The sequence below is a fragment of the Acipenser ruthenus genome, chromosome 9, assembly GCF_902713425.1.
Source record: "Acipenser ruthenus chromosome 9, fAciRut3.2 maternal haplotype, whole genome shotgun sequence".
Classification (NCBI taxonomy): Eukaryota; Metazoa; Chordata; class Actinopteri; order Acipenseriformes; family Acipenseridae; genus Acipenser; species Acipenser ruthenus.
Genome location: NC_081197.1, coordinates 53690997 through 53703903, shown reverse-complemented (window position 1 = coordinate 53703903; position 12907 = coordinate 53690997). Strand labels below are relative to the sequence as shown.

Here is a 12907-nt window from a genome sequence, read left to right as displayed (position 1 = left end):
AGCAGCCTCTAATATTTCCACTTTGAATTCCCTAGTCATCTAGTTACATATCTTTTTTTTTTTTTTTAATAATTAACCCATATAAGCATGTGATAACATTCATCATACAATTGATGATTGGCCTAAGAAGTAGCAGGTTTATTTCATGTCAGACCACCATCATGTCAAAAAGAAACACTCGGAATGTACAGATGGTTTTGTGTGGGTGTATTTCCTAGACTTGTACACTGGTCTGCAGTGTTGAGAAAGTCATCAATATTGGTAATATGGAATTGACTTAGTGACCCAAGCCCATTGTGTTACATTGTTACCAGGCAACACCAGTAAGCTAGCGAGTAAGAAAGGGATTTAAATTGTGTTTGTGCATATAAATTGGCTGATTTGGAAATTGCATTCTCTGTGATAATTCGTGGCGGTGTTGCTTCGCAGGTTCTTCAGCCTCTTCAGCAGAGGTTCATGAATGTTATCAACCAAGAGAATTTCCAGCAGATCTGTCAGGAGGAGGAGGTGAAGCAGGAGATCATCGCCACCTTAGAGGCACTTTGTGGAATTGCAGAGGCAACGCAAATAGATAACGTCGTTATTCTGTTTAACTTTTTAATGGACTTTCTAAACAACTGCATCGGCCTTATGGAGATTTACAAGAACACCCCAGAGACTGTTAACTTAATAATTGAAGTGTTTGTTGAAGTTGCACATAAACAGATTTGCTATCTAGGAGAGGTGAGTAAATGGGCTAAAATCCACGTTTCAGTTGATACATTCACAGTCTTGTGACAAGTCATTTAGATTATTTCAGATTTAATGAAAAACTACGAGATATTTTTTTTTATATCCTTTTCAGGTCAGAGTAAACTATGTTCCTTGGAGACATTGAAGCTAGTAAAATAAACTCTTTACACATTATTATCCATTGTTTGGTGTTATAATTAGATTAGAAGAAAGGGGAAATATGAGAAGCCTATATTTAGATCCTAAAAGTGTGTACTTTTTGATCCCCTGGTAACTCGCTTTACTGGTTATTTATTATTAACTAACTAACTAATAGAGAGAGATTTGAGTGAGGTAGTACTATTTATTTATTTTATGGATAGTAGCAAACTAGAAATGCTGGTATTCTCAAACTAAGCACTTCAATTAGGCAGCACTGAAACAGTTAACGGGCTCCACAGCATAAAAAATTTGACCTTCAGGAAGTGCTTTATAGGCTTATTTCCTCTCTGCTTATCATCCATGTTGTGGTATATCAAGTACAAAATGTAACTTTCAGGATATAAATATAGGCTTCTTATATTCTTTTCCTGTTCTTATAAACTGAAATATGACACCAAACAATGGATAATAGTATTTATCTTGCTCTTAATTGTATTTTTACTTGTACTGTGATACTTGAAATGTATTTGCTTACGATTGTAAGTCGCCCTGGATAAGGGCGTCTGCTAAGAAATAAATAATAATATAAAGGGATACATTTTATTGATTTTTTTTTTTACTAATTTCATAGTCTTTAGACAAATGCCCCCATACCTTGTTTCTCGCACTAAACACATTTTTTTTAAAGAAAATATTTAGACCTTCAAAGTGTGTAGTAGTTGGATAAAAGTAAAATTTAAATAATACATGTGCTTTAATGCTACAAAGCCTACTAGTGCATCTCCATTATTAACTGTCGTTTTAATTGAAATACGCTAGCTGATACTGCTTCATGAATATCTTGGTAGAAATGTAGAATTCCATTAGTTCAGAAATATTATAAAATATAATAGTGTTACTTCAGTCTCTTTCAACAGAGAGTCAAATTAAGACAGTACATGAGTTACCCAATAAGTAATGTCTTTAATTATTCTTGCTAAAAGTAATTTTGAAAAATGAACTTTTTTTTTTTTTTTTTTTTTTTTGCAGTCCAAATCAATGAAGCTGTACGAAGCCTGTCTGACACTGTTGCAGGTTTATTCCAAAAACAACCTTGGTAGGAAGCGAGTAGACATGTCTGCAGAGGAGGACCAGTACCAGGACCTTCTCCTGATCATGGAGCTGCTCACTAACCTCCTCTCCAAAGAGTTCATCGACTTCAGTGACACCGGTAGGGGCTGAAAATGGAAACATTAACAAGATACCAGTAAGTCATGGAACACCATGACGTATGGCATTAAAATAAAATAGGGTAAAGTAACCAATGTGTTCGTTTTAAATGTATTTATTAATTGGTAACTATTAAGCTTATATGTATAAAAACAGTCACAAGTAATTAAAAACATTGTAAGGCTACCTACCGGTAGTTGTACTGACAGAATGACAGTGCAATGTCGTCCTAAATTAGATTAAAATTAAAATGTTTATTTTAATGTAGTGCTTCATAAACTAACTAGAGGAACGGCATGTGTTTAAAACAAAATGAAATATGTATATTGAGAAAACAAGATATTAGGGATGGGAATTTTAAACATATAAACTCTAAAGAAGTGGTTAAACGTTTAATAATATGCTAGACGTATAACCGGTCACGTGACAAATGTCACCAAACGCATATTTTTTTATGCATTCATTTTAGTAATTTATCATCAGTAGCCTGTCACGTATCAGACTGCTCTAGTTCCACAGTAAGGGCGGATATTATAAAAAGGAAGGGGTTTGGCAATTGCCTCCAAGTAGCTTTTCTAATTGGTGCAACAGAAAGATTGACACTGGGGCGGGTTTTATTCTCGGTCGATCTGGCGCTTCATTGGTGCACTGTGTGTGTTTATGCCTGTAGTAGGCATGGTATTATTATTATTATTATTATTATTATTATTTGTTTATTTGGCAGACGCCTTTATCCAAGGCGTCTTACAGAGACTAGGGTGTGTGAACTATGCATCAGCTGCAGAGTCACTTACAACTACGTCTCACCCGAAAGACGGAGCACAAGGAGGTTAAGTGACTTGCTCAGGGTCACACAATGAGTCAGTGGCTGAGGTGGGATTTGAACCGAGGACCTCCTGGTTACAAGCCCTTTTCTTTAACCACTGGACCACACAGCCTCCTTTCGGCGTTCAGTAAAGAAGCTGATTTAACGACTCAAGCGAGTTTTGTATGGCAAGCATGGAACAGTGGAGCAGTGGTACAACTAAACAACGTGGCAGCCATTTTGAAGAATTAATTTTAGGTGCTAAAACTCTTGCTTTATGGGATTTTGGAATAAAGGAGCTAGAGAGAGTTTCTGATTGGCTGGCCATATCAGAGCTGTGTTAAGCACCATCTCCTCATGTCATGAATTTGAGAATTATTTTCTTAATCAGTGCTTGTAACTTTAAGGTAATACAATTTGATACTTCACTTTCTAGTTTATATTTGGTCTTATTTATATGATTTACCTTTCTTTTAATATGAAACACATCAGTGTTCAATGCAGGCAGATCAGAGCTTTAATTTAGTTCATTTCAGATATTCTTAATGTTATCTTATTACTGATTTTGTTTGATTCAGGATATATTTATTTAGTCTCAGTGTTTCTTAACACCTATGGACTTCTGTTATTTATTTTGTTTGAAATCTTTTAATTTCCTAAATATTTTTTCCATTTACCTAGTTATATCGGCCCTTCTAGGACCTTTGAGAGGCCAGGAAGTCTGTGTCGTTACCTAATTTGCTAAAAGGTCTTCCTTTGAGGTGTTAGGGTTTACTGCTTCCCCCATGTTGTTTAGATTCTGAGTAAACTACCTTGATTAATTGTTGGGAAACAGTCAGTGTGTCTGAATTTGCAGTCAGAATGCTAACCTGCATTGTTAAAATAAGCCTTTATGACCTGCACTTACTAACGTCCCTTTGTTGTTTCAGATGAAGTTTTCAGAGGGCAAGAACCAGGTCAGGCAGCAGACAGATCAGTATCGGCTGCAGATGTTGTACTATATGGAGTTAATATAGTGCTGCCACTTATGTCACAAGATCTGCTAAAAGTAAGTATTACTGTAAAATAGTCATTTTATTTCAAAACAGAAATGTCTGATGTGTTTAAGTCCATTTACACATAATCTATTGTAATAAATTTGAAAAGGAAATCCTTAATTTAAAATAAACTGTGCACATAGAGAGTTTGAAAAACATAACAAAGTACAATTCATGAGTGCCAAAGAGAATCAGTAGTAGGTTTAAAAAAAAAAAAAACCTGTCATGGTTACCCACTGAATCCAATCCAGGATAAAGAGTCATTCTCCTGTGAAATCAGTCCTCATTACAACTGGACCAGTGTTCTCCTCATAAAACCAATAGTACAATTAGCAAAAAATGATACTTTGTTGGGTTCTGGAAATGTGGCTGGTAGCTTTCATTTTTAACCCTCTTGTTTTCAATAGTTTCCATCTCTGTGTAACCAGTATTATAAACTCATCACCTTCATTTGCGAGATCTTCCCTGAGAAAATTCCACAGCTACCGGATGATCTCTTTAAGAGCCTGATGTTTTCCCTGGAGCTTGGCATGACCTCGTATCCTTTGACTACATTTCAGTTGTGTTCAAGCATTGAAATTAACACATGGAACAGGTGACCACACTTAAAACTGTTAATGTCATCTCAAATTACTTTTCTCATACTCCAAAACATGCTGTCACTTTAATATGTAAAGAAACATGTATTTTTGTATTTCTTTTTATTTTAAAGGATTTCTGATCATTTATGACAATACACTGGGCTGAGACGAATCTTACATGCCTTCCTATTAAAATCAGGTTTTGGAGAAAGTAGTGCTAATGCAATTCAGTGCCATTTCCCTTAACTCCTGCAAACAGGATGAGCTCAGAAGTCAGCCAACTGTGTTTAGAAGCTATAACCCCCCTGGCGGAGCAGTGTGCTAAGGCGCAAGAGACAGAATCGCCCCTTTTTGCTGCAACCAGGCACTTCCTTAAGGTAGCTATTGAACATTGTGTATTTTATCATTTTCTATGTTAACAGAGATAAAAAAAAATCTCCACTGATTGGCAGTTTTCTGCTTTTACTTAGTCCCTAGGGTGGTGGTTGGGCTGGGGGGTGGTTGGTCACGGACACTGTTGACAAAGTCTATAGACCCCCACTCTACTGGAATAATGCATAAATTAGTATAGCTCACCTTCAAACCGTGAGCACTGTCTCTACCTTTATCAGAAATACTTTCCTGTTTAAAATATACTGACAGTACGCTTGCGTCTTATACAACAGTAACTAAGTCAGCATTTTTTTTACTGGTGCGCATTGCGTACCCAAGTACCAGTTATGTGAACCCCTGATTATGTGTAAAGAGGGTACAAGGCGTTGGAAAGCCATATTCTCTGCAGAAATAATTAATACTCGTCGCAGTAACTACAGCCTGTCGTCTGCATTTTCTTTGTGACTTGATGTTGATGGAGACAAACATGGTGATCCAGCGAATTACAAAATACATCCCATGTTTAAACAAGCATCTTTTGAAAAACAAGAAGTTAACAGACATTTGATTTGAAAGAGTGAAAAATTAAGAGGCCATTTTAAACTTTTTTTAACAGAACGTTAAGATTTGTTTTTTAAAGTTGTACACATACCCTTTTGTAAGTTTTTATTTATTTTTTTTATTATTAAACTTACATGACATAAGCAGTTAGTGTTTGTTTTTATTAGCACAATTTTCTTACATTTTTTTCCCATGGTAACATAAAATGAAGCAGAAAATGTCAACTTTGTACTAAAATAAACATTTACAATATTAAGTGCTTAGTATTGCAAAGAGGCCCAAACTAGTAGATGATTAGCTCCAGTTCAAGGGCTCTTGCCTTGTGTGTGCCGCACTGAAAGTATTGTGTGTGGCTTCTTTTGTAGGTTCAATGATTATTATTATCATTATTATTATTATTATTATTATTATTATTATTGTTGTTATTAAAGCTCAAAAAGAACAATTGAAAGTGTACATCGTTCTTTTTTGACCTTTACAATTAAAAGGGAATGACTTTCTGATGTAAACAAGTTGTATTTGAGAACAAGAAAAGAAAATACATGCTGTTCAACATGTATTTCAGCTCTTGTGCACATGTAAGAAAAAATAGATTTCACTTGAAACTAAATATATATTTTACCTCAACTTTATTGGACTGGATACTTGCATTGTTTCACAAACCCTATTTTACCGTCCTGACTTGTCCAAAAACATTTGAAAAAATCATTTACCTAATTTTGCTTGGCAGGTGCTGTTTTATTCACTCTCAAGTATTGGCATCTCTGGGTTTGTGAAACCAGCAGTTAAAGTTCACTTCTTATTTGGTATACATTCTAATTTCAAGTGTAATCTGAATCTTAACTTCATTCAGTTTGGGCTCCTGAGCAAAAAATCCAACATGGCAGCGGATCCCAGATTCCTGCCACTTTTCAGCTTGTTTTACTACTTCTCACTTTCATCTGTGTTAAGTTGTGTTTGATTTCGTTTCACAGTTTATTACTGTCCACTGTTATGTGAATAATAAATTAAGGCAATAGCAATTCGGGTTGAAAAGGGTATTCCAAAGATAGGACCAGCAGAAAGGTTTGTTAACGTTTTAAACACAGCCACTGCCTATGGGTGTCTGCTTGTGCTTCAATAGTGTGCCCTGGTTTCATTCAGCAATCTGCACTGAGCCCCTTCCAGCTAAAGTACTTTACTGCTATTTTTTACATCTAATAAAACAGTAAACCATTCTACATGTATTGAATAATTGACTATGTGATCTGAGAAACGTGGATGTAATATATTTTGCCTGTTCATGGAGTAAAATGAATTTGTTTTAATTTTTCAGCTTGTTTTTGACATGCTAGTGTTGCAGAAACACAACACAGAGATGACCGTAGCTGCAGGCGAAGCATTGTACACATTAGTTTGTTTGCATCAGGTAAGAGGGAAATCTTTGAGAGAAACCTTGCTATTAGGATGAGTCAAGGAACCAATAAAATGTGTCCTTAAAAAGCAGAAGGCCTTAAGGCCTCTACACACCAGACACGATGCAATTTATCATCAGGTGACAAAATGTTTTTGTAGCGACATGACCATTCACACCTGAAGCGACACAGACGTGATGTGACAGCTCAAGACTGGTACATAGTCGTCAACATGATGTGGAAATGAGTGTCTTCTCTGACGGTATTTCAACATATATGGCAATAAATCATATACACCAGGCTTATCCAGTTCCTTCTAAATGGACTCCCATATATCATCTTTCATCTCTGTATTTTTATAATTGCGATGATCTTTGTCAAAGCTCTGGATATTTTTTCATGGCAAGTATTCTTGTTTCCTCTGTCATTCTGGATACTGCTTCACCCTGCTGGACCACGTGCATTGAAGCTGTTCTCCTGATTGCTCAATGCCCTAGTTGTCGCGCAACAATGTCACAAAAAATAGGATTCAGTACTTCTCCAATATTTATTTTGTGTCGCCTGTGGTGTGAAAGATACTTATCAAAAGTATAGGTTCTATTCATTGTGTCGTATCGCGTCTGGTGTGTAGCGGCCTTTACTGCTACTGTAGGTGCATAGAATTTTGTGTAACAGCTGGTTTTCATAGGATTTTGTCTATTTAGAAATACTAAAAGAAAACTGAAGACATTGAAAAAGACTTCTAGTTTAAATGTTTTTCATAAAATGTGTTAATTTTCTTTCAGTATTTAAAAATTCAGCATTTATTGACTGTGGAATAACTATGGATGATTTTGTCTCTTTAAAAAGCTATTAGTTTGGACGATGTGTGCACACTGATTAACACTTTTTTTGAAGTTTAACCAGCCTAGATGTTGATTCGTTTCCCCCGCAGGAGGATATGTAAATATGTCACACTTTATATTTTCCTTTGTTCTGAAAAACTACATTCTATACCATTCTGTACATCCTAGTCATAAGTCCCAGTCATCAACTTTTCATCGCACTGATACCTCCTCTTTTTCCATTTACAGTTGTGGGGTGTGGGGGTTGACAATTGGGAGTTTACAGCATTCTGTCTTATTAGAAAAGTACTGTAATAGGCTTGATACATTTGGGACTGTAGATAGTGGCTGTAATACTACATTTCTGTGTTATGTAGCATTTTTGGTATCAACATTTTATTAATATTAAGTCAAGATAGGTAATGCAGCTATCCTTAGAAGTATCTATTAACAAAACAAACAAATGTGATTGATTATTTATTTATTTATTTTTTTTATTTATTTATTTTTTATTATAAGGATAGCCGAACCATCATTTTTAAATTGAGCCCCTGTCTTACAGTTTATAAATAATGTCACAGGGGTTCCCACAAAGTTTAAAGAGCCACCTGGCATCAATATTAGAACACAGTAAACTAGCAGCCTCATCTGATTTTCTCCAGAAACTGCTCTCCTCTTTCCCCTACTATCATCCCCCCTCTCCTTCTCGGAATGGGGGGGGGGGGGGTCCACTTCTGTCTTGCACCCGGGCCCAGTAATTCCTAGTGCCGGCACTGTTGTTCTCTCACCGCAAATGACTCCTTTCCTATCGTCTCCCGACCTGCTTGCACCTCCGTTCCCTAGCCCTCGCTATCCTCTACACTCCCATCATCCCGTAATGTTTATTTAATGGAGGAATCTTGTGTGTCAGAGTAAATCAAGTATAACTGAATGGAGCTGGTAGTGACATTTACATTCATATTTTCACTGCTGAGAGGAGATGGAAGAGATCCAAGCTACACTCTGATTGACTACCGCTCACTCCTCTCCTCCTTCTCGACAGCCCTCATCTCTGCCAAACACTCCTACTATCAATCTATCATCCTGTCCTCCACTAACAACCTCTGACGACTTTTCTCCACCTTTTCCTCCCTTCCGAAACACCCACCCCCTCCCCAATCCTCCTCCTTTACACCTGACATTTGCCTCCTTCTGCTCCAAAGTAGAGGACTGTTCTTCAGTCCATCTTCCCCTGCCCCACCCCCATTCTGAACTTTGACACTCTCAATCATGTTGTTCTCCTCTCCTCTCTGGTTGATCTCAGGCACTGCTCTTGCCTGATTCCGCCTATCTCTCTAACCGTACCTTCAAGGTTTCCTTGCGTGGCTCTCTCTCTTTTTTTCTTCACCCGCTCTCTACAGGTGTACCTCAAGGATCTGTCTGTCCTGGGACATAAGATATTTATAAATAAAAGATTGATTCATTTTTTTCTAAAGTGAATACTTGTGACTAAAACGTAATACAAAAAACTTACACAAAATAACCAACATGCATAATTCCAGTTCTTTGATTTCTTTACTGTGTAACAATAACACACAGGTAAAACTTCTCTGTTTCTCATTTTAACAGGCAGAGTATTCTGAGTTGGTGGAATCCCTGTTGTCAAGCCAACAGGACCCTGTGATTTATCAGCGATTAGCTGATGCTTTCAACAAGCTCACAGCCAGCAGCTCCCCTCCCACCCTGGACCGCAAGCAGAAGATGGCCTTCCTTAAGAGCTTGGAGGAGTTTGTTGCAACTGTGGGGGGCCTGCTGTGTGTAAAATAACAACCATGATGACTTTGGTGAAAGATTGCACAGCTGGACAAGAAATTGCTGAAGCCGAAATATATTTTTTTTGTATTGTTTGCAGGCTGCATTCATAGCCAAAGATGGCTAAATATGGCTAAAAGAGAATTGATGGACTGGGAGTAAACAATTAGAATTCACATTTATTTCCTCATTCAAATATTGTTTACTTAGCCAGAGAAAGGTTAAAGGCCATTTTGAATTCCGAACATGTGCAGATGAATAGGCACAGAGAAGAGTTTGTGCAGAGTGCCTTTAGTTTTTTGGAACCAGCCATCTAAGTGGCCTGAACAAACTTGTCTTAAGAGAAAGATCCATCATTTCTGAGCCCTCTTTTGAACCTAGACATTATTGAACAGTAAAAACATGTAACAGCTTTGAGAAGCTTTATTCTTCATGCAGGGCTGTAGGTATGTGATCGTGCAATGATGAATAAAACACCAAATCGCTTTTGTTAACTCTGGGGGTGTAAAATGTGTTTAAAAAAAAAAAAAAAAAAAAAAGGCAGGTTTGCAGTGTTGTGTAATCTGCGACTGTCAAAATACTATTTTATACCACCTGAAGGAGAAGGTGTGTCTTTTTTATTTTTCATTTCTGCTTCCCATAATGTAGAAGTCAAGGGTTATGTGGCCTTAACTCTAGGAGATACAGCGCATTCGTATTATTATTTTTATATGAGGCCACCACTGGTGTTGACATTTCAAAGAAAGAAAAGGACTTCAGTTACAAATAGAAAATGTAGCTCCTTGCAGGTCTGCTAAAGCCATATTGGGGAACAGAAACATAAATCCTTTTTCTTATGTTTCTACCAATACCCCTCCTCCCCCCAAATGAAACTGATATCTACATTGCTTTAGCAATAATGATGTAAAGGTATTCTAATACACAGGGATTTTAGTTGGGACATTATTAAAGAAAAGAAAAAAACACATTTAGAATACTTGTTAATAATTTCAAAAATGTTACAAAATGTAAAACTGTATATAATTTTTTTTTTTTTTTTTTTTCTTGTGCTGTTTTTGTGTTAGATCAGCCATATTAGTACCATGTTTCAGGCATGTACATTTCTCAGCCAGACACACAACTTGAAATGATTTCAGGCTGCATTAATCTTACTTTGTCTGTGTGAGAGCTGATGGTTTCATCAGAGGTCACTACTTCAGTAGTGCATTTCCTGCATGAGAATCTCCAAGAGTCTAAGAATAAAAGGGTGTCACAGACAGTTGGAACTGCAGTTGAAAGAACCAGCCTTTTGAATATTATGAACATGAAACCCATACTTAAAAGCTACCCAATTGTTAACCTGGATTTAAATGTCAGCTGTTGATGTTGTGCCTGTAAGCTATTGTTATTGGTAATGTTTAAGATTGGGGAAAATATTTTTCGATCCTCTCAAATTATATATATATATAATTTTTGAGAGGATCTAAAAATATTTTCCCCATGCATACATGTTCCTGTTAGATCTTTTTCAATCACATTCTAAAGGGAAAATGGCTAACCTTTCTAATTAATAGTTTATATTTATGGAGGAATCTTGTGTGTCCGCGTAAATCTAGTGCGACCTTAATTTAAAAAAAAAAAAAGAACAGAGGTTGTGGTAACATTTTAAATTAATATTTTCCAAATATCTCTGGATTGGGTTATTGGCTTTCATCACATTACATGCGACTGTGACTTAAAAAAAATAATAAGATAAAAGCCAGTTATGAGGGTTTAATAGTTAGGTATTTGTGTGAGTGTTTATATGATCTGACACAACTTGTTTGCTTCAGTTGTAAATACAGAGCCCATTCATAAACCAAAGGATAATGCAGACAAAAATATTCAGCGGGGGCTGGCGGTCAAAGAAAAGAACCAAAATGACTCCATCTATGTATCAACGGTTAGGTTCACAGTAAAATAAGTTAAAATGCATACTTTATGAGGAGAGTCACTACTCCAGATACCAGCTATTATTTAGATTTCCTCCTCAAATATACAGTTGCAGTATTGGCACCCAATGCTTATACTGTAATCCAAGGTAAGAGGTTAAAGAGTAAGTATATTGCGTTATGTCCCCACATGTTGCTACAACTGTTTAAATAATGTACCTGTACATTTTTCTTTTCATTGTTAGCGTCCTGACAACTTTACACTTGTAAGTTTTTAAAGTCTGTTTCAGAGGTATTTTAAACATGTCCGTTTCAGTGCACTGGGGTTTGAGATCGGGTGTGTGCTCTCATCACTGCCAGAAGAGCGATGAAGTGCTCTGGCTTTTGTATTCCGTGTTTGGCAATGTGGGCAATAATCCTTTCAGGCATGTATGATAATTCATAACCAGTATGTTGCATCTTGTTGATGAAATCTGGACCATTCTGTCTTTTACTATTTCCTTCAGATCAGTCCAAAGCATTTCTATTGGATTGAGATCTGCCTATTCCAGAACTTTTTATTTGTGTGGTTTTTTTTTTTTGGTTTTTTTTGTTTTTTTTTTTTTAATTCCAGAGTTGACTTAGTCGTAAGCTTTGTGTCGTTGTCGTGTTGGAAGGTAAACTGTCTGCCAATCAGCCTATGTGCGGATGGTATCATTGTACTTTGTAGAATGTTTTAATACATGGCTGCATTCATTCAGTCTTCAGTCACATGACTGTCTCCAGTCCCTGAACTGCTAACCCCACATCCCCCCCTCCCCCATCATGATCGAACCACCTTCATTTGAAGGCTTTCCCTTTAGTCTCATCAGAACAGAGAATTTTGTTGACGTATGCTTCAGATTCCTGTTCTTATTTCTTGGCTTATTTAAGACGGTTTGTCTTATGAATTTTCTTTAAACGTGGTTTGCAGTGAGGTCTTTGTGCATACAACTCTTCTGTGTTTAGGTGCCTTTGTATGCCTGTTGCTTCTAAATCTTTATTTAAGTCATTGGCTTTTAATCTCCTGACTCAGTTTGTTTTATTTTGTTTTTTCCCCCGGACCTCCACTTCTTTCAAGCGTCTCGGTTGAATTTGTTCTGTGGTACTTCTTGATTATTGTTTAGATTGTGCATTTTGGTTTTCCCATATTTTTTTGATACTGCTTTGTAGCAATTTCCTGTAGTCTGCTATGAGTGCTTTTGTTAAACATTAAATCCAACTACTTTGTCTTGACTATCATCTGCTTTGTTGCCAAAATGTTTTGCTTCAAATAGATGTTGGAAATAATTATCACATTTCTGACTATTGACTTTATAATGCAGCTTAATTACTGTGTAATGGTTTTCAATCAAATAATATATTTTAAAATGAGACTGTTAATGCAAAGGTGCCAGTCCTTTTGTTATATTTGAAATTACTGAAGTTTGCTTTTTTGTTGTTGTTTACAATGGTTGTTTGTTAAAGTTTTAGAAATGTGTGGCTTTGTCATATTAATTTTTGTCTATACTTCTGTGTGCCGTGGATGGATA

At 36.4% G+C, this 12907-nt stretch overlaps 1 protein-coding gene across 1 annotated transcript in view; it reads left to right on the top strand.

Annotated features, from left to right (window-relative positions):
* LOC117405517 (exportin-4) overlaps nucleotides 1-12617 on the top strand; it is a 58472-nt gene extending 45855 nt beyond the window's left edge. The window contains exons 17-23 of the mRNA XM_034008623.3: nucleotides 430-723; nucleotides 1903-2083; nucleotides 3817-3935; nucleotides 4332-4462; nucleotides 4765-4882; nucleotides 6754-6846; nucleotides 9265-12617. Coding sequence (XP_033864514.3) covers nucleotides 430-723; nucleotides 1903-2083; nucleotides 3817-3935; nucleotides 4332-4462; nucleotides 4765-4882; nucleotides 6754-6846; nucleotides 9265-9462 — 1134 coding nt within the window. The 3' untranslated portion in view covers nucleotides 9463-12617. The remainder of the gene's footprint in view (nucleotides 1-429; nucleotides 724-1902; nucleotides 2084-3816; nucleotides 3936-4331; nucleotides 4463-4764; nucleotides 4883-6753; nucleotides 6847-9264) is intronic.
* Nucleotides 12618-12907: the final 290 nt, after the last annotated feature.